The sequence below is a fragment of the Felis catus genome, chromosome C2 (assembly GCF_018350175.1).
Source record: "Felis catus isolate Fca126 chromosome C2, F.catus_Fca126_mat1.0, whole genome shotgun sequence".
Taxonomy (NCBI): domain Eukaryota; kingdom Metazoa; phylum Chordata; class Mammalia; order Carnivora; family Felidae; genus Felis; species Felis catus.
Window position 1 is genome coordinate 87,299,675 of NC_058376.1, and position 26,755 is coordinate 87,326,429.

General features: G+C 39.3%; 1 protein-coding gene across 3 annotated transcripts in view; it reads left to right on the forward strand.

Moving 5' to 3' along the window:
• The first annotated feature begins 294 nt into the window (after nucleotides 1-294).
• Nucleotides 295-26,755, forward strand: part of GNB4 (G protein subunit beta 4) — a 60,626-nt gene continuing 34,165 nt past the window's right edge. Inside the window, exons 1-2 of one of the 3 annotated variants that reach the window (XM_023260374.2) lie at nucleotides 295-427; nucleotides 25,983-26,080. In XM_023260374.2, the coding sequence (XP_023116142.1) occupies nucleotides 26,024-26,080 (57 nt within the window). In that variant the 5' untranslated portion in view covers nucleotides 295-427; nucleotides 25,983-26,023. Of the gene's footprint in view, nucleotides 428-12,581; nucleotides 12,605-25,982; nucleotides 26,081-26,755 lie in introns of those variants that run through there. The other 2 variants (XM_045037246.1, XM_045037245.1) reach the window with 2 other exon arrangements.

The following is a 26,755-nucleotide window of genomic DNA, read 5'->3' on the forward strand; positions in this document are numbered from 1 at the left end:
GCGTCCAGGCGCCACAACGACAAGAAAACGAAACTGCCTGGGAATTAATGTTTTTCTTCTTCTTCTAGCAGGAAACGAGAGAGAAAATAGGAAGCAGAAGCTGCGCGCGGCACCCGCCGCCTTCGCCCCCCGTCCCCCGCCCGGGCGGCGCGCGCTCCTGGGTGTGCGCGTGGCCGCGGCGCGTCCCCAGCGGGCCCGCGCGCCTCGTGCCTCGCGCCTCGCGCCTCGAGCCACGTCTCCGCCCCGGCCCCGGCGCGCCGCGGAGTTGGCTGCTGGGCGGTGCGGGACTGGGTGTGGCCGGCGGATCTCGGCGGCGCTGGTCTCGGCGGTGCGCTGCGCTCTGCACGCCGGCTCCGCGCACGGGGGGCTGCTGAGCGCCCCGCGGACCCAGCAGCTGCCGGTCGACGCGGAGCCCAACTCCTTTCAGGTAGGCGGCGATCGCGCGAGCTGCAGCTCGTGGGTGCGCCCCACGCGGGGGCCCCGGGCTTCCCGCAGGGGGCGTGAGGCGCCGCGGGGCCCCCGTCCCGGCGAACGCCGCCGGCCGGTGGCGCGGGGCTGGCCGGCTCGGGCGTCCCGGGCTGCCGGAGCCTGCCCGGGAGGGACGGGGCGGGCGCGCCTTGGTCGCGCTCTGCTGCCGCGCGGGGGCCAGCCCCTCGGCCGCCGCCTCGGGCACTTCCTGGGGGGCTCGTACCGCTCGCTCTGGGAAGCGAGGGAGCGGCCCGTTAGTCCCTGGCCTCCAGACCCCCAGACCCCCCAGCTCCCTCCCCACGCCCCGAGGCCCCTCAGGGGGACTCAGAGCGCGAGCTCGTGGTTGCCCCGAAAATAGCGGTTATTCGGGACTGCCCAGAAGGGTTATTGGGTGGAGAGCTCTGGGAAAGCTCATAAAAGTTTTCCGCTTAGTGCTAAAAATGAGACTAGTGGTTTCGTGTTAAATTTATTTTGGAAATGATATGTCCATTATTGGGGAGGGGGTAGTGGATAGGAATTCTTGTAAATTCTGAACATGGTAAAATGTTTTTCTTTTCTCTCCACATTCTTTTTCTGCTTCAAAACATAAATGATTGCCTTCTACTTTGATATTTATTGCTATACGGTAAGGCAAGACTGAATTTCCAAAAGTTTAAAAACAGACTTGAATTTGTTTATAGAAGCGATGCTTTGTTATCTTGCCTCTCTCTCTTTCTCCCCCTTTTCTCCCACTCCTTCCCTTTCTCTTTTAGTAGAGGATGTGGATACATCTTTCTCTCTTTCGGCCACGGACTGAATAGCTCGGCGGCGTTTGGATAAAGCACCCTACTGGGAAGTTTTCTTAAGACATTCGAGATTTAATTGTTGGTCAGAACGCTTTATTATCATTCCTTCTTAGTGTTGCAAACTGAGATTGTGACCTTACAGTACATTTTCCTAGAACACCGAGCACACACTGCTTATTTAAGATGAAAGGGAAGTCATTTCTAGACGTGGAGGAAAAGGACGGTTTGGATACATAAAATTGTATGCTTTGAGTGTCTTTTCCATTGTACATTTTAGGACTCTTTAGTGTGGGGCTTTTTGTTTATTACTGATCCTAGGCTCTGAAGGTTTATTGTGTATTTCAGTATTTGGCTAAAGATCATTTTAAGATTTTCCATGTTGCATTTTGGTTTGCAGATGAATTTGAAACTGAAATGGAAACTTTTAAAATACCGTTTTATTGAACGTGGTTAACCCTCTTGTGCATACACGTTTATAAAATTATAAAATTGGTTAATGTGGCTTGCAATACATTCAGGTTCATCTCTTTGTGAGCCATAGGCATTATTTTGGTGGTTATTCTGAGTCATCGGTCTTTGTTAATCTGTAGAATTACTTTTATTATTTTTTCCAGCTTTACTGAGATATAATTGACATCTAACATGGTATAAGTTTAAGATATTCAGCGTATTGACTTGATACTCATGTATTGCAAAATGGTGACCATAGTAAGGTTAGTTAACACATCCATCACCTTCCATAATTACCTATGTGTGTATGTGTGTGTGTTTAGCAACTTTCAAGTATAGAATACAGTGTTAACCATAGTAATCATGCGGTACCATGCATCCCCAGAACTTTCTTATGACTGGAAGTTTGTACCATTTGATCAACATCTCCCCAGAATTGTTTCTTTAAAGTCATTGGCGCTTTAGTATGTCAGCACATATTTTTACACTTTAAAAATAGATTCTGGGACATTTTGAAAATTGAGAATTGGAACAAAGTATCGGACATTTTTCTGCCCTTAGCAAGTACTGCCTGAGATGGTGTGATTTCTGATTTTTTTCAGGCATGTTACTAAAGTGCACTGTGTCACTAGTTTCTTTACCTTGCTGACTGGTTTTGCCTGTATTATAGGAGCTATTTATTTGACATTTCTTCTGGTCCAGGGGGTGATGCTGTACATTTTTCTCTTTATGTCTTACATGAACTTGGCAAAGGGGGCATTATTCAGTTCTAAAGGTAAGGAAACTGTGCCCCTGAGATGTTAAGTGACCGCTGATGGTCGATGTAGCTGTTAAGTAACTCATCTGGGATACAAGGCCAGACCTCTCTGAATCTGAAGTCCACGTTCTTTCCTCTGTGCCACATTGACTTAGTGCCAGGACATGAGGAATGACCCTCAATTACTCGTTAGCATATTTGTAAATTTTCCAAGACATGCCAGAGATACAGATTTGTTTTTCTAGCATTATCATTACTATCCGTCTGTGTTGTTATACAGATTCTCATGTCAACCATTCTCTTCTCACTTCTTTATTCCTGGTTAAATGTCTGGCTCAGGGTTCAAGACCTCCCTCTTGCGAGGGCAGATTTTCTCCTGTCGACATTAATAGGTGGTGAAAGCTTGATGATTCTTCCAAAATAATAACCCCTTATTAATGTGGGGTTTCTAGAGCCGCAGATACAACTATTTTGGAAGGTTATAAACAGTATGGCAATCTGTTTTGGACTATGGGAACCCTCTGAGATTCCTCAAATTAAGCCAGATGATATTTTGATAGATGTTCACCCCTGCAGTTATCCTGTCTCTACTACAATTTCAATTCAGTTTCTGCAGAATCATTTATATCATTATACAAACATTCTGTTATGTCTCTCATCTTAAAATTATTTTCTTGATCCAGTATTCTGCCCCACTTCTATGGCCCCACTTTGAGAAGGCATAAATTTTTTTTTTTTGAGACAGCATAATTTTTTGATAGAACAAAAATAAATACAGGCAGGGATAACCAGAACGTAATTAGTCATCTACAGGGGGTGGGTAGGAACTGAGTAGAAGGCAGTGGAGGGAACAGCACTGTGTCAATTATATCTTTTTGTATAGTTTTGAGTTTTGGAAACTTGTTTATGTTTTATATGTTCAAAAATAAAATTAACAAGGTTGAAAGCAAAAACCTCCAAAATTGAATATAAACAGCAACAAATGAACCAGCTATATTTCAGTGAATAACATGAACTCTGTGAAGAAAAGAAAAATCCAAGTAAGTCTTTAACACAACACTTGGACTATCTACCCTTAATCTAAAGATAGAAAGGACTGCAAAACAACAACAACAAAACCAACTTGAACCTGGTATAGCAAACTGGTTTTTTATGGTGGTAGGAAAAAAAGCAGTTCTTGAACTATTTTGTATGTGCTGTAGGAATGAGCAAATGAGTAAATTCATTGATATTTTTTGAGGTAGGGTTTACACTGTGGGAGAAGGGAAATAAAGATACGGAGTGGAAGAAGACAGTGAAACACTCTCTGGTGTTGGGTTGGAATTAGAGTTATCATATATTTCCTAGCTCTGCCTGATGAACAGGTGTAGACAGAATGGCACCCTAGTAGCAGTGAGCACAAGTAGTGCCCATATCTAAGTGGCTGGTTCCAGGGCTGGGGCAGGGAAAGTAGAAGACGAGCCTAGAACACAAAGTAAGGAATTGTTCTCCACAATGGTGGTGGCATATCAAAAGGACATAGGAACTAGCTTGAACGGCTAAATCTGGGAAAATTTGAGCCTCAAAATGAATAATGATAGTAATGGATTGTAACCTATGGAATAAAATAAGAACCCACAAGTTCATAATAAATAAGGGAAAGGGGAAAGCACTCTCAAGTAGACTGCCAATAAAAATGTAGAAGGAGCAAGAGAATTCATAAAGTGACTAGCTTGTAACCACCATGGTCACGTTGATTCAGGCAAATGTTACTAATGGAGAAAGTTTGATGGGGAAAGGATATTAATACAGTTTCTGGTGGTCTCTCCAGAGGTTAATGGCCAAGGGGAAAAGCAATAACTTCACAGTACAGAAGTCTGGCAGACACCATCTCAGTGAAGCGATCAGTGTTAATATCACCAATAGTGGGATAAACAGATTCTTCCTGGTGTGCTTGGACTGGGGACATCAGTATTTTTCTAAAGTGCATAATCAAAATCTATGTAGAGGAAACAATTGAGGGACCTTAATTGAGGGCCATTCTACAGAGTTACTAGCTTGTGCTTTTCCAATATGTTAATATCATAAAAGACAAAGGCAAAGGAACTGTTGCAGATTAAAGGAAGTTTAAGAGACCTGACAGTAAAATCCAGTGCATAATCCTGGATTGGATCTTGGATTGGAAAATCCAGTTGATCTAAGACTATTATCAGGACATTGGCAAAATTTGAATATGTACCAAATATTAAATAATAGTATTGCATCACTGTTAAGTTTCCTGAATATGAGAATTGTGCTGTGGTTATGTAAGACAGTGTCCTTGTTCTTAGAAGATACACAGTGAATTATTTAGGACTAAATGGCCAAAGTATCTTCAATTTACTCTCAAACGGATGAGCAGTAAGAATTATTATATATGAAGAAGGAACTTGATAAAGCAAACATGGCAAATATTAACAATTACTGAATCTAGGTGAAGAGTCTAAGAGTATTCACTATATTACTTTTTTCTTTTTCTTTTTTTTTAATTTTATTTTTTCTTTGTTAAAATTTACCTCCAAATTAGCATATAGTAAAACAATGATTTCAGGAGTAGATTCCTTAGTGCCCCTTTACCCATTTAGCCCACCCCCCCCCCCCACAACCCCTCCAGTAACCTTCAGTTTGTTCTCCATATTTATGAGTCTCTTCTGTTTTGTCCCCCTCCCTGTTTTTATATTATTTTTGTTTCCCTTCCCTTAATGTTTGTCTGTTTTTTCTCTTTACTTTTTTCAACTTTATATTTTAAATTTAAAAAAATGGAATGTTAAAAATAAAACTTCAAAAAATAATAAAGTTACTTTGTGTCCCAAAACAACAAAAACATTTTTGAAGGAGTCCATGTAAGCTGTATCTGCTCCTCAACTCCCCTCTTGTTCTGAATTCGTTCCAGAGAGACTTTATCCTTCCTGTGCTGAGAAGAGGCCATTCTTCTCAAGGTCACCAGCAATGTCAGTCCTTCCACATTAGATCTCTTGGCTGCATTTAACTCAGGTGATAGACAACTTCTTCCTATTGAAGCATTTTTCCCTTGGCTTCTGGGACACTGATTTTCATCCTGCTTCACTGGCTGTGTAATCTCCTCAGTAACTGGTGTCATCATCTACCCAGCCACTTAGGCTAACAATCCTAAGAGTTCTCTTTAATGCTCCTGTTTCACTCATCCTACATCTATTCCTCCACTGGCAACTATAATGGGTTGTGACTTAAATATTATTTCACATTTGGCTGTATTTTATTTCTGCTGCCACTACCCTTGCCTCAAACCACCATCTTCCCTCGCCTGGACTACAGCAGTAGCCCCTAACTGGTCTTTCTGCTTCCAATCTCAGTCAGCAGAACCAATTGCTATTAGATAAAGTCTGAAGTTTTACTGTGGTCTGGAGGCTACATGATTACATGCCCACTCACCTAATCTCTTCTGCTTTGTGTACTCCCTTCTAGCCTATCATCTCTGCTGTTGATTCAGCATGCCAGGTTAGTTTCTGCCTCAGGACCTTTGCATTTACTGTATATTCTTCCTGGAATGCTGTTCTCCCATTAAGGCATGGCTCATTTGATCATTTTATTCAGGCTTTACAGATTAATTTATTTAAAAATAGCCTTCCTTGTCACTAACTTCTTGCAGTTTCTTTTCTCCTGCATAGTACTTATCTGTACTTGAAATTGTTGTTTATTTATGTGCTTTATTATCTGTTTCCTAGACAGATATAGAATAAAGCTCCATGACAACAGGGCCTTTTGTTTGTTTTGTTGACTGCTTAATCCCTAGAGCCTGGAATGTGCCTGGCATGTGGTTAGAACTCAGATATTTGTTGAATGAATGAATAAATGCATAGATTAATATTTGCCAACTTTTTTTTTTATTTAATACTATTTCAAATGGAGAAGACTGTCTCAGAGAATCCTGTAATGTTAGTGCTGTTTGAAGTTTCTTGGTGATACTGCTTAGCTTCTCTGGAAGTTATCAAGTTGTCAATTTTGTTTCTCAGCTTCACCTTCCTTTTGTCTGCCCTCTGGTGGAGGTAACGCAGATAACTAGCAGAGGAGAACAATAGGTTACTAGGAAGAAACAAAAAGTGAAGAACCTTGACTACAAACTGGATAATTAACTTCTAAATTACAAAGATGTAAAAAATTTTAATTTTTGATAAGCCTCTCAATTCACCTATTAATATTGGAAAGATTGACAAGAAACAGCAATATTTGGATTTCAAGAGATACCTAGGATGAAGAAAAAAACCTATTTATCTCCAAAATGTTTTGATTACTTAACATAATTCCTGTTTAAATGTACTTCGTTCTATTAAAATATTTTTAATATTTTTCCACTTTTAGTAATGTTAATACTAATTTCAGTTCATCTTTTGACTTTTCTGTATGTCAGTAACATATACCAATGGAGAAGCCAGTATTCAAACCCCAACACTAGAGGGACTAGAAGCAGTCTAGACTAGAGGCAGCACTCTTAATATTTATGCTTCACCACAGCCTTCCTATTGTGCTGTGATGAACAATATATGTTCCTCAATACCATTTTTCCAGTATGCATTGTGGAGAGCCTTCTAGAATTGCTGAAAATTATATCTTATTTAATTTGTTTTGAAGTAGCAATCACATTAAATGATTTTAACACCCATGTGCTACTGACTTGCTAAAATAATGTAAATTTAAAGTTTCTCTTAATGTCCATCTTTAATATTTAAGGCAATACACAGCTTAAATTACTGCCCCCTTCCCCATTTTGGCTTTGCAGGGTTGTTTCCTGGGCTGTATAGTTTTTACCAAGGAAACTTAATATATTAACTTAATATATTAAGGGCAAACACCCACTGAAACGCTTATCTTACAGTTGGAACCCCAGAAGGGAGCATTTGTTCAGGGGTGTCATTAGTACTGGCATCTTTGCAAGTATTTAGAGCTCTGATGTTCTCATCTTAAACAGCTACATAATATTTCATCATATGGTTATGCCACATCTGCTTTGCTGTTTTATGTTTGTAATTTTTTTTGCAATTTTTTGTTATATAAACAATTGGATAGTGACTGTCCTTAAGCATTCATTCTTACTTATTCAGAAATACTGTGTTTTTAGAAGTCTTACTGTTTCTTCTTCATCATCTAGTTTTTTTAGCTATGGAGAAATTGATAGAATCTGTACCACATAGAATGAGAACACTACTTTGGAATAGACAAAGATGAAGACAGTGGTTCCTGTGCTCAAAGAGCTATTTGTCTCTTGGCTTGTGTATAAGAATTTCTGATACTTTTGTTATGGTAACATTTAGCAATGGCTTGACTCATTTTTTCCCCTTCAATTTTTATGAGTTCCCCACCTACACACCATTACCCTGGAATTGCTTAACGAATGAAAATTGGGCTTTAACTATTTGGTTATGTGAAATTAAAAATCCAGTAATGCAGCTTAAGCAGAATGAGACTTTGTTGTCTAACTAGCATAGATTATACATTGTATGTAGGATAGTTAACAAGGCTTATAGTGACCAGGTTTTTATAAGGAAGTAATTTAAACATTTTTTATTTGCTAGACTTCTGTAAATTAAATTATGTGCTTAGTGGAAAAATGGTAGACATTGAAATTGAAATTCGTCAACAAGGGATCTTCATTATGTGCATTACTTATGAATTGGGTCTCTGGGGAAGCTGTTGTGGGGGAAGGAATAAAATTTTTGAGAAAATGTGGTCTTGGAGTGCCTGACTGGCTCAGTTGGAAGAGCATGTGATTCTTGATGTTGGGGTTGTGAGTTCGAGCCCCTCATTGGATGTAGAGATTACTTAAATAAGTAAATATTTAAAAAAAAAAAAGTGGTCTTGTGTCCATGATATGAAAAGCAAAAACAGTTGATATTTAAAATTTTTAAATCTTAGATATTAATTTTTATGGTTATATGTTAACCTTTATGGGAACTAAAATTTATCAACAAGGGATTTCATTACTTCATTAATTAATGTGCCACTAGGGAAGCTTTTGGGGAAAAAATACTTAAAAACAGAGAAATACTCCTCTGTGACTTAGGATATAAAGAAGGGGAGACATGTTCATACGTAAATTTCACCCATGGTTTTGTGCTAACTTTCAGTGAGGAAACAATCCTTGTAAAGTTTTTAGAGATGATGGTGAGACATGTTGTGAAGGGATGATGAAACATCAGGAGTAATGCGTGTTTCCTTAATGCTGCTGAAGAGTGAGCTATATTGGTATATGTGATAGTGAGTGTTGCAGGATGAAAACATCAGTAGGAGAATCAGAGCAATAGAATAAAACTAAATGTGTCTAAATGTAAAAAAAAAAAAAAAAAAAAGGAAACACTGTTCAAGCCGCTTGGGAGAGATAAGATGCATTGATGGATTTTGAGAACATTAGTGGTCCTGGAGGGAGTTGAGGATGGAGTGGAATCACGAATAGCTAGTGTGGGTTATTAGCTGTTAGTCTAAACCCAGGAAAGCAATCATATGATGTTTTTGTAAATAAAGTGTGATCCTGAAGTAGCATTCGTGGATATCTGTTCCTCTCAGACAAATACCACATAGGTGTATTTGCTTTTTAATTATTAAAAAAAAGTTTTACTTTGTGCCTAGGCATTATGGCTTTGTGTTAGAAAGAATGAAAACTGTACTGAAAGAAAGACATTGAGTGTTGTACTCTATTTCCACTTATTGGTAACTTTAAGATAATTTTACTTTTTAATTTTTTATCAAAAAAAATTTTTAATTAAGTTTATTTATTTTTGACAGACGAGTGCGAGCATGCACTGGGGAGGGGCAGAGAGAGAGGGAGACACAGAATCCGAAGCAGGCTCCAGGCTCCAAGCTGTCAGCACAGAGCCTGATGTGAGGCTCTAACTCATGAACCATGAGATCATGACCTGGGCTGAAGTCGAACGCTTAACCGACTGAGCCACCCAGGTGCCCCAGTTTAAAATTTTTTTTTAATGTTTACTTATATTTAAGAGAAGGGGGGGGGACAGAGTGCAAATGGGGGAGGGGCAGAGAGAGGGAGACACAGAATCCGAAGCAGGCTCCAGGCTGAGCTGTCAGCACAGAGCCTAATGTGGGGCTTGAACCTGTGAAATGCAAGATCGTAACCTGAACTGAAGTTGGACACTCAACCCACTGAGCCACCCAGGTGCCCCTAATTTTGCTTTTTTAAAAAACATATTTTACTTTTACTAAAGCTGTGAACACATAGAATTATAGCTATCTTTCCATGAATATGTTAGTTGCACATCACATTTTGTCCTGTGAAGCCAAATTAGCAAATAAGCTAGATCATGATGCCTGTTGGGCACTTACATTTGTTGGATGAAATGCTGATCGCCGCAGTTGTCATATTTATTTTAAATCAATTTGACTTGCAAAGTCAGTCAAAGTTTTTTTTATTATTTTTAGAGGGAGAGAGAAAGAGCCTGCACGGGCCACTGTGCAGGGGAGGGGCAGAGGGGGAGAGAAAATCTCAAGCAGGTTCCATGCTTAGCACTGAGCCCAACATGGGACTCTATCCCATGGCCCGGGGATCATGACCTGAGCTGAAATCAAGAGTCAGATGCTCAACAGACTGAGCCACCCAGGTGCCCCCACAGTTGTCATATTTTCATCCTTTAGTGGTAGGATTCATTTAAACATTTTTTAGATATAACCAAGAGTAATACATAACCAATTCTGGTAAATATAAGGGGTTTATGGTCTAAGACTGTGTGATGTAGTGATATGGAGATGAACCATACATGGTCCTATAAAAAAAATCCAAGGGGTAATAATACTTGAGTGAAGTCATAAGAGAAAAGATAGTCTGAAAAAGTTATGATTTACATAATTTATTTTCCTAATGTTTGGTTCAGAATCTTAAAAATACTAAAACCAGAGGCGTCTCAACTTAGAAATGGTAGGACTTAGAGAAGTCCTTTTAGACTAAGTAAAAGGAAATTCCCTGCCATTTTACATAGCTGCCAGTGAATTTATAGAACTTGTTGCTTTAAGAGGTAGTACAGCTAAAAATATAAGCATACTAAAAACGGTTTCAGTTTAAGGGAACTTAGTGTGGTGAGTTCAGCCATATTCTCAGGAAACATTCAATTTTGGTGACATAACATCCTAAATATGTGCTGTTTCCACCCTTACATCCTAATATAATGATTATTACTTACCTTTCTCATGAGAAGATGAACTTTTCTGATTGCGGTGGGTCAGTGCCTGTACCTAATGTAAGTAGGTGTTAAATACATGTTTCTTGAGTAGAAGAATGAATCACATGAGTTGGATTGACAGTAGGTCGGGACAGTGTTCATTTCTTACGTGTTTTAGAATTATAGCTAAAAATAATAGGAATAATGCAGGAAGAAAAACCTTTGAAAGGTTTTCCCCAAATGTTGACTGGAAAAAAGCTAAACTTACTTAAAGCTTCCATTTTCTTTCTGTATATGAATGTAGGATACATTAAAAGAATGGAAAAATATCCACTCTATATTTAAAACATACACTCTACATTAGGTTTTCATGTAATAGCTGGTATTATTATAAGCTTTGTTACTACCTTTGTCTCAAAGACTCCTTCCCTTTTCCTTGATTTAAAGGATACTTTGTATAATTTGTAACTTAAAAATTAAACCCAAGGAATTTATGATTAAACACTCAGCTTTTATAAATGGCAAATAGTCTAAAACACTACAGGTGTCACACGTATTTAATTTATAACACAAATGTAAAAATGTATGGGAATGAAACAAAGTCTGTTTTTAATTCCATGAATTCCTATCCATTTTTTTTTCCTTTTATTTATGACATTTTATTGGGTCATGGAATTTACTACTTCAGTTTAGATTTCTACCAAGATGACAAATCCTGTTCAATGACAGACCCCCTGATTCTTATCCAAAGTGTTCACCTCAGTGCATCTGTTTAGGATACTTGGATGAAGAATTTGTTTTCTTGTTGATTGATTTATGACTAGGTGTGGCCTGATCTTGTTGTGACTTAAGAAAATTTAATCACAAGTTCTTAAAACAAACAAACAAACAGCCATAAAAGCTTCGTTTGGCGTTTGAGCATCTAAGGCCCTTTTTAAATTAATTCCAGAGGTACATGAAACACAGGGGGTCTTTTTCACATACTTTGTTACTTTAACGAAGATTAAAAACTTTTCAAGTATCTCTTTTTTCAGGTGTTATGGGTATTTCCTGATAGAAGATAGCTGGTTCCTAAGCCATCCTTCCAACTCTTGAGTTTGTTTCATTCTTCTATTTCTTAAAGAGTAACGCAAGACCAACTACAGGTGGATTGTTTTAAAGAAGGCAGTGGCTGCCAAAAAAAAAAAAAAAAAAAAAATCAGGTTATTGCTAGATACATTATTTCCCTTGAGGAAAGGGAAGTTAACACCTGAAATACATCAAGGAATCGTTAACGATTTCTTTGTAAAGGCATGGTTAAGTTGTATTTGAAAAATAGGAAATTTATATGGAACCTTGTCTCTCTTTTTTTCTCTCTTCCCATTCGTAAGCCATTCCTCAGAAAAAAAAATTCAAAAAATTTTCACCATTCAGATATGGGAAATAAGTCTGCTCTATTTAAAAACTGGTAAGAATGGGAATGATTTTTTTCTATAATTATGTATTCCAACAAATATATTTTTTTAAAGCATTTAGATGTTTTGTTTGACCAGGAAGATAATATAAATGCCATTTAGCATTTTTAGGAACTTCTTCATGCATGAACAAACACATTCTTGAACTTTCATCCAATCAAATGGTTTTAGATTGGTTTCCTAGGTAAACAAGAGTTTAAACTTGTGGCTCTCAAACTCTAGGAGGCACCAGAAACACCTGGAGTGCTTGTTGAGCACTGAACACCAAGCTCCACCCTCAGAGTGGGAAAGGGCCTAAAAATTTGTGTTTCTAGCAAGTTCCCCAGTGCTGCTGATGCTTCTGGTCCCCACACTTTGAGAACCACGGCTTGGGCTATTTAGTTAATTAGTGGTTATTAAACCACGTTTCTTCCCTCACGCACCTGAAAGGTATATATAACATTAACAGAGCTTCAGTCTAAGAATCAAGGCATTGGGGTGGGGGTAGGCAGCGTGCTGGGGTGTGCCAGGAATTGATGTCTTCACAAGGTGGGTGTAGTTTGAGAAAGGCCTTCATGTGAATGGATGTTTTCTCTCTTACCCTGTTTCCCACCTTGAAGCTTTTTTCTCTCCTCCGCACTCATTAGAGTGTCTTGGTGTATATAGTAGGGGATAGGGATAATGTTTTCTCCTGGCAGACAGAAGAATATAGTCTCTAGACTATAGAGACTATATAGAGAATAGAGTTTCCAGGGAGGGATCTTCAGTGCTTCTCAAGGAGTTACGGAGAGAACAAAGTGGTTATGTTGCAGCATAACTGAGATGCTGAGCCCATGACAAAAATTCTTTCTGGTAATAATTGTATTTTTCTCTTTTGTTTCAAGTATTTTGTATTATATCTGTTGATCCAGATAAAGATATGGGCCTGAGTAGTGTTTCTGGTTAGAGTGTCTTTGTATATTTCCCTTGCTGGGCAAATTAGCCCTTACTTAAATATCCAAGGGCATTTTGTGAATGTGTATATTTAATTCCCAAAACAATCCCATGGGGTATCTCCACTGTACCGAAGAGGAAATCGAGACTCAGAGCTGTTAAGCAATTTCTGGGATCACACAGTAAGTATAATGTGAGTGAGTCAGCAAGCTCTATTAGGTTGTATGAACTTGGGTAAGCGCCGTAACCTCTATAACATGTAGTTTCCCCATCTGTAGGATGGGGATGATATTAACCCCTACCTACTGAGGTCAATTTGAAGTGCTCAAATGAGTTACTATGAAGAGTTTTGAACAGTGCATGGCACATAGTGCTCAATAAATGCCATCTCTTGGTTGGCTAACTCCTACTAACTCCTCAGTTCTGGGGTTGTCCTAACTTTGTGCCAGGTAATCTTCCTCTTATATACTATAGGTCAGTAGTCTCTTATCCATAATTTGGAGATCCAAAATGCTTTGAAAACTGCAGTGTTTCTTTGTTTTGTTTTTTCATAAATTGTTTAGTGGCAAAATTTTATGTGATTTGGACTCATTTTGTGCCACAACATGGCCTGAACATGAAACTTGCTAGTCTGTTTTTCCCCCCTAGTTGTGAGTGTGCTTTTTTTTTTTTAATTTTTAAAAATGTTTTATTTATTTTTTGAGAGCGAGAGACAGAGAGAGAGCATGAGCGGGATGGGGCAGAGAGAGAGGGAGAGGGAGACACAGAATCTGAAGCAGGCTCCTGGCTCTGAGCTGTCAGTGCAGAGCCAGACTTGGGGCTCAAACTCACAAACCGTGAGATCATGACCTGAGCTGAAGTTGTACACTTAACCGTCAGAGCCACCCAGGTGCCCCGTGAATGTGTTTTGTTTTGTTGCAGAAATACTCCTTGATTATATGGGGTGCTGCCTCAGAGTCCCATTGGTATGTTATGCAGTATATGGACACACCTTTTTAAAATCTGAAAACTTCCAAATCTGAAACACCTGGTGCTTCAGCTTAGGGTAACGGGTTACGGACCCATGTAAGCATGCGCATAAATGTCTTTTTCCTGCTTAACTGTGAACTGGGGAACTGTCCTACTCATGTGTACTCATTGTACATGATAGGCATTCAGTAAACGTTTGGTGAATGAATGAGCTGTGGCACAACATACCGTTAGGTGAAGGGAAACAGACTGAAGAGTGGCATCTTATTTTCTGGAACATAGACAAAACAGACCGCCTTCAGTTCTCAAGAGGTGGAATTTTTTACTTTGGGGGCACTTAATTGCGATGAGAAATTTGCTAGCAAAAAAAAAAAAAAAAAAAAAAAAAAACCTTGATGCCCGTGCTACAGTTTCAGCAGCTCTAACGTTAGCTCTCACTTCAGTTTTTCTGTTGTATCCATCCATTCACCCCATGCAGCTCCAGGTTTTTGGCGAACTTCTTGTAAAAGCCACATGGGAAGATCTGTATTTGGAATACTTGGGGTGGATAGGCAAGTATGTTTTGTTGTTTTTTGAGAGAGCGAGGGGCAGAGAGAGGGAGAGACAGAATCCCAAACGGGCTCTGCACTGTCAATGCAGAGGTTGAAGCAGGGCTTGAACTCATGAACCACAAGATCGTGACCTGGGCCAAATCAAGAGTGGTCTGCGTACCCAACTAAGCCACCCAGGTGCCCTGCAAGTGTGTTTTTAAATTCCATGGTAAGAATGATCATAAAAGCTTTGAATACGTTACCTAATTGATTATGGGTTTAGGGTTGGGTTTTGTTGTTGTAGTTAGTTGTTTTTTAGCTTTACAAAGTATAGGAATTATAAAGACTACAAAGAGAAAAGTAGAACATTAGAGAATTATAATAGCAGCCTTGAATTTTTCTGACGAATAGACATGGTAAGCAAAAGTAGTTTTATGCTTAAACTTAAGTACAATTTAAAATATTCTTTCATGCCTTATGAGCTTTCATGTTTAGTATGAAAAATATTAGTAGCTAAAAAATACTCATATTTCCTTGTCTCATAGAGATGAAGATGGTTGTTCACCAGCGTAGCAGTATAATTGTACAGGCTACATAATGCCTTGCTTTAGTAAAAATTCTGTGGACATATTAAGAAGTGGAGAGGGAAGGTTGTTTGAATTATACAACTGTATTTTTTTTCGATTTATTTAATAAATTGGCTTGGATACAGTGACTCATTAGTATTTTTTGAGTATGTGTAACTGGCACAGCTGAACTTTTAAAAAGATAACCAATATGCTGCTTTCTTCTCAACATACAATGCTTTCACTATATAATAATTTCAATTGTGTTAAATGAATCCGTTGTTCATGTTGAAAAGAACTTGGTCAAGAAGTTATGTTAACTGAAAGACACTGTGCTTATATTAAGCTAATTTCGATTGAATTATTAGTTTAAAATTGCTTTAGTCTGCATTTTCAGTACTACTTCAGAGATTGTAATGAATAGATCCAGTGTGACCTAGCGTAAAAAAAATCCCCATTGGTGAAATTGAGAATTACATTCTACCCTTCTGATGTTTTTTGTTTGTGTGGTTTGTTCTTGGTGTGTGTGTGTGTGTGTGTGTGTGTGTGTGTGTGTGTGTTGTGTTGTTTGTTTTGTAAAGGAATGTAGTTGGCTCATAGATTATCTCATATTCCTCTATCTTTCCTTCCTCCCAGGAGGGAAATTTCTTGACCAGTTGGCTAAAGATAGACCCTGGGAAACCAAAGTTTTGAAGATGGTGAATGGGGGTGGAAGGAGTCCACAAAAAGACAGAAAAAGAATAGTGAGTGAAGTATAAGGAGGATCTAGGAAGTTGGGGTGATGAAAGCCGTAGTAGTAAAGTGCATAAAAAGGGAGTGTCATCAGTCATATTCAGCAGAGAAGTCTAATGAGATGCCCTTTGAAAAGAGGCAGTGTGGTAGGGTAGTTGAGATCCTGGGTTCCATACTTGGATTCAGTTCCCAACTGTGCCTCTAATCTTAATAAGCAAGTTATTTAACCTGTCTGAGCCTCAGTTTATCTTTGGCTTTAAAAAAAAAAAAAAAATTAGGTAAGCTCTATGCCCCATATGGGGCTCAAACTCATGACCCTGATCAAGAGTAGCACACTTTTATGACTGAGCCAGCCACGTGCCCCTCTTTTTGTCTTTATGTCCTTCCACTTATACTATGGTTGCCATTGGACTTGAGGTATGGTAAAAGATAAACTGAGGCATATTAAATATTTTAAGACTTTAAGGCAAAAATCGATTTAGTTTGGGCAGTGGTAGGGCAAGATTTTTATAGAGCTGGAAGCAAAACAAAACTATTTGAATAGTTGATTAGCTTCTGTGGTTTCCCTCTTTGGAAGGCCTAGTTGGCTGCGATTGGTATTAGGTTTTGACTTCTTAACCTTGAGACAATTACAGGCTTAGTTTTGGATTGCTTACATAGTATTCTACTGTATTAGAACCACCTCAGTCTAATAGCCCCCTTGTTTAATTAGTGCAAGAGTTCGATTAACTATAAAATATTTATTGTGGATCCATGTGTGACTTACTTTTATATATTTAAATTTGGTTGCTTATTGATAAACATAAATACCTGTAAAGCAAATACCCAAAACAGGAATTCAAAAATTAACAATCACTTGTAACTGCTGTACTTGGGTGCTTCTCCCTTGTACTGTTTTATCATTACCTTGAAAAACTTTTATTACATATGTATGCATTCCTAAACAATGTATTTCTTAGTTTTAGTTGTTTTTGAGTTTTATAAAAAGTATAATGCTGGCATGTGTCTTCTGGAACTTGCTTCCCCCTACCCACATGATATTATTGTTCAGATTAATTTATATTGTATACAACTGTAGTTCATTTGTTTTCATTGCAATAGAATTCAACATGAAAGCACTATAATTATCCATTCTCCTGTTGGTTGGCATTAGTGTTTTAGTTTATTGCTATTACAAGTAGTACTGTATGAACCCAACTCTTGAGCAACATGAGCACATGTACTTGAGTTTCTTTTAGGGCTTCTATACCCAGAAATGGAATTAAATCTTTTTTTCTTTTTCCTTTAAGTAAACTCCATACCCAGTGTGGGGCTCGAACTCACCACTCCAGATCAGGAGTGGCATATTCTACCAACTGAGCTAGCCAGGTGCCCTCAGAAATGGAATGGTCAGATTGAAAGATAGACATCACCTTTGCTAGATATTGGCCAAATTGCTTCCCTAGAGTTTTCCCATCTGAATGGAGTTAGCATTTTCCCCCAACCTTGCCAATTCTGGGTTGAGATAAAATTTTATCAATCTGATAGATATGAAATAGTTTTTTATATGCATTGCCCTGATTACTGAGGTTGAATATCTTTTCATTTGTATATTGGCTTCCACAGTTTTTCCTGTTGTGATTTGCTGATTCGTATCTTTGTACATTTTTCAGTTGGATCATTGATCTTTTTTTCTTAGTTTGGAGAATTGCCTTTAAACTCTAGATGCTAATCCTTTATCTTAATTTTAGCTTCTAATTATCTTTTCCCTATCTGTGGCTTGGTTCCCCCTCCTCCGTAGAAGAGAAACTCTTCTCATCATGAATACACTGTCCTTACACAACAGAAGATGCTAACCCTTCTAGCTGACCTTTTCTCCTCTTCTTAGCCTTCTTGTATGCATGGATCATTGTAAGAATTATTGTGTAAAGTTGTGTTGTGGGTAGTGGTGGTGTGCCACAGACCGTTGGGCTATTCAGTAAGCCTTGAGGTTGATTCTGCTTTCATATGTTAGAAGCTTTAAAAAACAGCATAGAGGCGCCTGGGTGGCTTAGTCGGTTACGCGTCAGACTTTGGCTCACATCGTGATCTCACGGTTCAGTTCGTAAGTCTGAGCCCCACATCGGGCTCTGGCTCTGTGGTGACACTGCGGAGTCTGTCTGTCTCTCTCTCTCCACCTCTCCCCTACTCTATCTCCAAAAAGAAAATGTAGCATAATTGTTGTCTCTGCCTTCAGCTTTGGGGCTGTTCACTACATCTGAGTCCTCAGAAGTCCTACTCGGTTTTCTGTTAGGCACATGACCAGCATAGATGAAAACCTTAATTTCTGTCTATAATCACTTCCATTTTTTGGTCATTAATTCATGTAAGGTCTGATCAGTGAAAGAGTATGTTTTGGTTTACTTCTCAGGTTGGATTCTTGATTATTTTAAACTTTAAGGAAGATTTGGAGTTAGTTTATGTGGCAGTTGGCCTGGCCATCCCAATGGAGAATTTCTTTAGTTGTGTGTGACTGTTTTATTTTACTGGTTTTCTTTCCTCTGCCATTACTTTTCATATCCCCTTCCCCCAACCCTCAGGTTGAATTCACAATTAAAAAAAAATATTTTGCCATTTCCTTGATTTGTTAACTGTGGCTGTAAAGTAACTGCAGGAGGGCCAGCAAGTGGTTGGATGACTCTGTTGTTACAGTCAAATATGTGCCCTTGAAGACTTACTTGGCTTTAGATCTATAGTTTGAGGGAGCTACTTACTAAATTGTACCTGATGCAACAGTATTGTTCTCAAGAATTCAGAACTTTTGTAGCCATAATCAATACACAGACCGACCACTTAGGTTGTCCTTTAGCCTTTCAAAACATAATGTAGTAGGATTTGGGGGTGTCTTATTGATTCATTTTTAACCCCAGTCAGCCTCTAGGCTTGTATGGAAGTAGTTTATAATCTAGTTTATGCTAGATCTTCTCTTTATTGGTATTCTCAGGAATCCAGCAATTGTCATGTGAGAAGAAAAGATCAACAGAAAGCTTGTGTAATCAAAATAATCCTTTCTCCTTAGTGACAGAACTAATAATTTGGCTTTAAAGAGTGAAAAATTATGGGGCATCTGGGTGGCTCAGTGGTTAGGCGTCCCACTTCTGCTCAGGTGGTGGGTTCAAGCCTGCAACGGGCTCAGTGCTGACAGCTCAGAGCCTGGAGCCTGCTTCCTATTCAGTCTCTCCCTTTCTCTCTGCCCCTCCCCCGCTCACACTGTCTCTGTCTCTGTCTCTCAAAAATAAATAAAAATGTTAAAAAAATAAAATGAAAAATTAGTTCCTCCTTTTAGCAGCAGATGTGGAAGAGGGGGGAAGGCAGCTTGAACATTTCTTTTTAGGCATCCAGAAAAAATTTATGGTCTTCTCTGTAGGGGAGGAAGAATAATTTTCCCTTTACCCTTCTGAGTTCTTGACTGAGACCCCCTGCAGTAAAAGATAAATGAGAAAAACAAGTTTGTGAACACGTATTTCTCTGGTATATGAGGGAGATTCCCAGGGAAAAACTCCCTTAGATAGCCCAAGGCACCAGCTTAAATACCATCTTCAGCTAACGACCAAAGAAAGTGTACCAAGAGTACCGGTGGGAGTGGATGGGGAGGGGCCGAATCCTGGAGGTTATCAGGAAAAGCAAGGGTAAACAAGGGTAAGATTTGTTGTGCAGATTTAAGCTGGTGTGTTCTCCGTCGGTTAAGATTTTCTGGTGATAGAGTCCTCTTTTTCTTCCTAGTAGGAGAGGGAGACACCCTTACAAATGGAAATTTTCTTTATAAATGTACATTTCCATTTCAGAGGGGTGACTTCTCTTTTGTTTTCAGTTTCTCCTTAGTTTGCTGTTTCTGAGAATAATCCTATGCCACATCCTTAGGCCATATTTGGGGTGGCATATTCTGCTAGCTTTCATTTGGTACAAACATCACAAGGACTCTGATTTTGCCTCTTAGAAACCTTTCCAACACAGTCCCTTGCCTTATAACTGCCCCTGCCTTTTCCATGATGACTGCTTAATCTTACCTGAAGTTGGCTGGGCATGAGTGAGGCTGGAGAATTTTTATTTCCTGTGAAGAAATGGGGTTATGTATAGGCAGCTCTCTTTGAGAGTTCATAATGAAGGACAGGAAGAGGAGTATGAGTGATAGTGAAATGTCAATCAAGGTGTTTGGTCTTTCTCTCCTCCCTCCCCCCCCCCCTTTTTTTTAAGGGAGAGACTTGGGCATGTTTAACCCTGATAGAAAGGATCCAATTGAAAGTGAAAGGTTACCCACAGGTGGTGGTTTGCTAGGTAAAAGTGAGGAATTACAACTTTACAATAAACTAAGCTGTTAACACCTAAATATACTGACTAATCTTAGCTTTCATTAAGTTCATTCTGATATAATATGAAGTCTGCAGTGTTACCTGGAAGTATTCCTGCCAGACACATTGAACTTGAGTATCATCTAGCATGTAGCTCTAACTTCCAGTCGATTGGCAGGGTAGAGGATAGAGAAACAAGTTCAACAATAACATAAGGAAGTAAACAGAATGTGAGTCACTGTATAGGACAGTGGCTCATTCTCTCCAGTAAGTCAGTATTCTAGGGGAAAAAAAGAAAGCAGGTGGTGGATACTTTTAGATGGGAGAGACATGAGACGTAGCCAAATGTACTACATAGTCCTTAGTTGGATCCTATTTTGAATAAATCAGATGTAAGATAGTGGTGGAATAATCGGGGAGATTTGAAAATGGACTAGGTATTAGCTCCTAATTAATTACTATTAATTTTGGTAGATTGATTAGTTATTATGGTTAAATAGAAAAATGTCCTAATATTTTTGGAGATATATGCTGACGTATTTCAGAGTGAAACGTCTTGATGTTTGTAATACTTCAGCAAAAATAAGGTAAAGTAAATACAACAATATTAGCAACTTGTAAATCACGTGGTGGGTATTATGGGTGTCCATTATAACTAATATCTTTACCTTTTTCTGTGTTTGAAAGTCATCCTAAAAGACTAAAAAAACGGAGGAAAAATGAGAGCATGAATATTCTAGAAGAGATCATCAGAAGTGTAACATTACTGAAAAGATGATAGATAGGATTTAAATCATAGGTGGAAGAATTGGACCAAATGACCGAAAAGTCAGTTGCTCTGTCTTAATAGAGGGGAAAGAGAATGTGATGAGTCAGTTATGTTTGTGTGGTTTTATATATTTAGTAGTAGAAAATTGAAAGAGTTCATGTCTGATGGCTTCTGCTTTCTCTGTGATGTAGAAGGCAGTCATCTGCAAGAGGGGGTATGAAAGGTCAAAAGCTTAAAGAGTTCAAAGGAACTGAAATAGTAGATAGTAAGAGTGGAAGTGATAAAAAGCTGCATAGGCTGTTGGGTGGTTTTGAGGGCCCATTTGAGATGGGTAAAATGAATTTGTAGTGTCACTAATATGCCGTTTGACTTTTTCGATCAATGTTTGGTCACTTCAGTACTGGCTGAAAGAAAGTAGGTAGTTGGGTTTATGAAGGTTGTGATTTTTGTCTGTTGAGTATGACAGAATAAAAGGGTGGGGAAACTAGGGTGCTGGCAAGATTGTTGATCAAGTGCTGGATCTGGAACCTAATCTGTATAAGGAGGAAAATGCAGTTTGCAAGCAGCAGATGAATAAGCTCTGGGGGTCTAATGCACAGCCTAGTGACTACAGTCAACTGCACTGTGTCATATACTTCAAAGTTGCTAAGAGTCTCGATCTCACATGTTGTCTTTACAAAGAAAAGATGGTAATTGTGTGATAGGATAGTTAACTCCTTGGTAATCATATTGCAATGTAGAAATCACATTCTTTAAAACTTCTACAGTAACTACATAATATTATATGTCAATATATCTCAAGAGGTACCACAAACTCACTGTGTTTCACACTGGACTCCTTATCTCTCTTATGAACTTCTCCTTCGAGGAGTCAAGGACTTGAAAGTGTCTGGGATTTTAAGTACTTGCAGGACGGTCAGTTAGCCTATTCCTGTTTCATGGATGCTAGCTGACCACAGAGACTCCTTGGTCAGAGACCAAGGACCACCTTACTCACAGCACAGCAAGTAGCATATCCTGGTGTTGGTTTGTGTTAATTTCCCCATGTCTTCAGTTTCTGTGAGGTTAACACAGGTGGGGCTAGATGGATGCCACACATACAGTGGGGTTTGTGTCACAGCCCAGAAACACTGAGCTTGCGGAATTGACTGATTTTACAGTTAGGTGGAAGCAAGCCTGCTATGTCTTGGGGTTGAGGAGACATTGTGTCATCCCTCAAGGTTGCTCGCCCCGAATACATCCCTGAGAAATGGCCCAATTGACAGTGACTAGGGCCTTACATTTTGGCTCACCCAGGAGAAATGTGTAGGGACGTCCAGGGACCATGGCCTCTCTCAAAAGTAACCCATCCACAGAGTGGTGGTGATGAGGGAACTGCTTTTTGTCATTCCTGTTCATGGTACCTCCATCCTTTTGGACACCCAGGCTAGAAAATCTCATTCATTTGGTACAAATCATAGTCTGTTCTGAGTAGCCCTTGCCACATGCTACTAGCCTTGTTACCTGAAACTGGATTTGCCTCTTGATGAATGTTGAGCCAAAACACACAACCAAAGAACAGGAAAAGGAAGGGTTTTACTTGTCATAAGTAAAGGAGAATACCTTTGTTTGTTTCTTCCCCAAAGCAGTGTCTCCCTGACTGACAAAATTGAGGACATTTTAAGCTGAGGGTGAGTACATATTCATGAAGGGGTTTAGGCAATGGGAAATACAGCATGGAGTTGGGGCAAATGTCATCTTAAGGTAACTAGGTCCAGGTCAAAGTCACAAGGAACGGTAGTGCTGACCTCTGCTTCTATCAGTTCTCTGGCTCCAGTTGGACTGATATCTGAATGCTCAAAGGGGTGTAGATCTTGCAAAGTTAACTCTAGAATGTGGGTCGGGTCACCTGGCCTGATAGTGGCTGTTCTCACATTCTTTCCTGAGATGTCTGGGGGCCTCAAATGACTTTTTATTTTTTTTATTTATTTTTATTTTTATTTTTTTTAATTTTTTTTTTCAACGTTTATTTATTTTTGGGACAGAGAGAGACAAAGCATGAACGGGGGAGGGGCAGAGAGAGAGGGAGACACAGAATCGGAAACAGGCTCCAGGCTCTGAGCCATCAGCCCAGAGCTTGACGCGGGGCTCGAACTCATGGACCGCGAGATCGTGACCTGGCTGAAGTCGGACGCTTAACCGACTGCGCCACCCAGGCGCCCCTCAAATGACTTTTTAAGAAAGCTATGTCTGTTGGTCTTTTTCTGGGGACCCCTAACTCTTTGTGTTTACAGTTGGAGATAAGCTCTTCTGTAAAGGGTCATTTGTGTGTGGGTGGCTTTGGGTGGAAAGGCAGTAGTGAGTGGGTAAAAAGTGGCTTTGAATACCCTGTAACTAATGAGATCTGTTAGAGCTCCTTGGTACTCCTTTTGAGTACATTAGCAACTCAGTAAGCAAGATTTACACCAATTTTACTTGCTTAGGAGTTTCTGGAACTCAGGAAATGAAGCAGCATCAGAACCAGAGTTTTTAGGATTTGGGGGCCAGCGATATCTTCGGTATGATCCAGCATGGGCAGTTAAGGTTGTGAACTTAAAGAACCTGTGAATGCTACTTACCTTCAGTTAAGCAGAATGATATTCCAGATTGGCTGTAATCCAGTCAGTCTGGTAGTCTCTGAGGAACATACTAAATTATTAAACAGTAGGACTTTGTCATGAAATGGTTAAGACTTACAAAGAAAGTTACCCAAATTTGCTGAAAATTTAGATAATGGAGAAGTATATTACAAAAGTAAATTGGAAATGGAATATTAGAAGGATGTCAGCTCTTCTCAAATGTATTTACAGTTTAATGCCATTCCAGTCAATCCCAATAGATTACTTTGTTAGTTTGACAAAATAAACTTAAAATTAACCCTGAAAAATAAACAGATATACTACAGTTGAAGTGAATGAAGGGTAGACACCAGAAACAAATTTTCTCTTATGGGAATCAGAGTCTCTCTTATGGGAGTTTGGGGTTGGGATAGTCTTTTGGGGCTCTAATTTTGACCTGAGGAAACACAAACTGGATCTTGCACTTGGAGAAGCAGAAAAAAGATATTTTGTAGAAAGAAGAAAAACAAAAATATGAAGAGAAAAACAGGACAGGTAGAGAAAGAATACTATCAGTTTTCAGCTTCTAGTTTTGTGCTGAGGTAGTAATATTCTTGCCTTGTGGTTCTGTGATTCATCCTAAATACTTAGCTTAATAAATAAAGGAAAATTTTTTCTATTTCAACTTAATTTACCGGAGGAGTGTCTTGCGTGCTAGGGATGTAGAGAAAAAATAAAGCGAACAAGGTTCCTGCCTCAAAGGAGCTTTCACTCTACCATGAGGAAATGGACGACAAATAAGCAAATACATGCTGGGTGGCAGCGTTAAGTGATGTTATAGGATAAGGCGTGTACATATGTGCTCTCAGTAAAGATCCCTCTGAGGGGGTAACGTTTGAACAAAAATCCAAGAGCAAGCAATGAAAATACCAGGAATAAGAGCATTTCAGACCCAGGAAAGAGCAAATATAAAGACACTGAGGCTGGGGCCCCTGGGTGGCTCAGTTGGTTAGGTGTCCGACGTTGGCTCAGATCATGGTCTCATGGTTCATGAGTTGGAGTCCCACATCAGGCTCTTTCCTTACAGTGCAGAGCCTGCTTTGGATAGTCTGTCTCCCTCTCTCTCTCTGCCCTCCACCCCCCTACCTCAAAAACAAACTTAAACAAAAAACAAAAAACACTGAGGCCAGATCCTAGTTAGTGTGTTCAAAGGACGTCAAGAAATCTTCAGAGTGGCTGGAGCAGAGTGAGGGGATGGTGTGATTGATAAGGTCAGAGAGATGTGTGTGAGAGGTTGTGTAGAGCTTTGTAGGTTAAGGTAGAGAGTTAGGTTTTCCTCAGAATGGGAATGGAAAACCATTGTAAGACTTAAAGCAGAAGAGAGACTTGTGGGTTGTTTTTTTTTTTTAAGTTTATTTTGATTTTTTAAAAAGTTTGTTTTGAGAGAGAATGGGGGAGGGGCAGAGAGAAGAGGATCCCAGGCAGGCTCTGCACTCTCAGAGCCTGATGTGGGGCTTGAACTCACAAACCATGAGATTATAACCTGAGCCGAAGTTGGATGCTTAACCTGCTGAGCCACCCAGGCACCCCAGGAGACTTGTGTTTTAAAGGATCACTTGGGGGGAACCTGGGTGGCTCAGTCAGTTAAGCGTCTGACTTCGGCTCAGGTCATGATCTCATGCTTCGTGAGTTCGAGCCTCTCATCTGGCTCTGTGCTGACAGCTCGGAGCCTGGAGCGTGCTTTGGATTCTGTGTCTCCTATCTCTGCCCCTCCCCCACTTGTGCTCTGTCTCTGTCTCTCAAAAATAAATAAATGTAAAAAAAAAAAAAAAAAAGATCACTTGATTGCTGTATTTAGAATAGATTGGGAAGTGGTCATCCACAGTAGAAAGGAGACCAAGTTAGATGGTGGTGGCTTAGACTGAGGTAGTCAAGGTGGAGGTAATCAGAGTTGGTCAGATCCTAAATATTCTTTTCTGAAGGAAGAACTGGCATGCTTTGCTGATGGATTACATATAGGGTGTGAAAGAAACAGAAGTTAAGGATGGCTCCCAGGTTTTTGGCTGAAACAGTCGGAAGGACTGAACTTTCATTTACGGAGACAGGGAAGACCTGGGGGTAGAGTGGGGTTCAGCTTTGAAGTATGAACTTTGAGGTGCTGATTAGACATGTATGTGGGGATAACTATTGGTGCCCTCTGACGTATTGTAAAGTACTTCTTACTGGTCTGTATTCTAGTACTAATGATCTGTAATTTAGTCTTTTTATTTTTATAATTACCTTTTTCTTTTTTTTTTAAGTTATTTATTTTGGGAGAGAGTGTGCATGCTGTAGCAGGGGAGGGGCAGAGAGAAAGGGAGAGAGAGAATCACAAGAGGCTCTGTGCTAACAGTTCTATCCCAGGAACCCGTGAGATCATGACCTGAGCTGAAATCAAGAGTCTGAGTTTAACCAACTGAGTCACCCAGGCACCCCTGAAAGTAGATTAATATGTAAATGGACAACTAAATCAGTCTCTGTCACTGTTTTTGTTTTGTTTTGACAGTTGCTTTCACTTCTTAATTTCTGAGGTAAACAAGTTAAAGGATGAGTGAACTGGAACAGTTGAGGCAGGAAGCTGAACAACTTCGGAATCAGATCCAGGTAAGAACAAAGTTTCTCGTTTTGAAATTTTAACACTTTTATTCAGTACCAGCAATGAATAAAATTTGTTCATTATTTCATCAGTCTACATATATTAAATCTATAAGGCTTGAAATGGTCAATTTGTTTTTATCCTACCTCTGAAGTATTCTATAAAAATTATTCCTGAAAAATATCTCTGTGGACCTATGGCCTCTGTGTCCCTAAGAAGTTAATATTATATATGGAATTCCTGCTGAAAGGCAAACATCATTCTCTTCTTAGTTACATACCTGGAATTGTAGTTTAATTTTTGATGCAATACGATGAGGCAGGTATTATCACATTGCAATTGTAATACACTAGAAAAATAGGAAACTCTAAAACATTACAGAAAAACATTAAAAATTATTAGTGGCATAATAAAGACGTATCTATCATCTTTCACTCTTGGAAATCAACTCAAAACAGCAAAGATCTTAATAAAGTTCCATCTTAAAACAAAATTAAAAGACACTTAGGATTTCACACCAAGAGTCAAACGGAGTGATGCATCAGGGTGTGAGAAGCCTCCAGAAAAAGGGTTTCTGCAAAGTGGGAAGCACTCCTCAGCAACAACACCAGTAATCCTCTTGGGAACAGTGGAAACAGATGTTTCCTGGACAGAGGAGTATCAAGGAGCAGAGATAAACGATG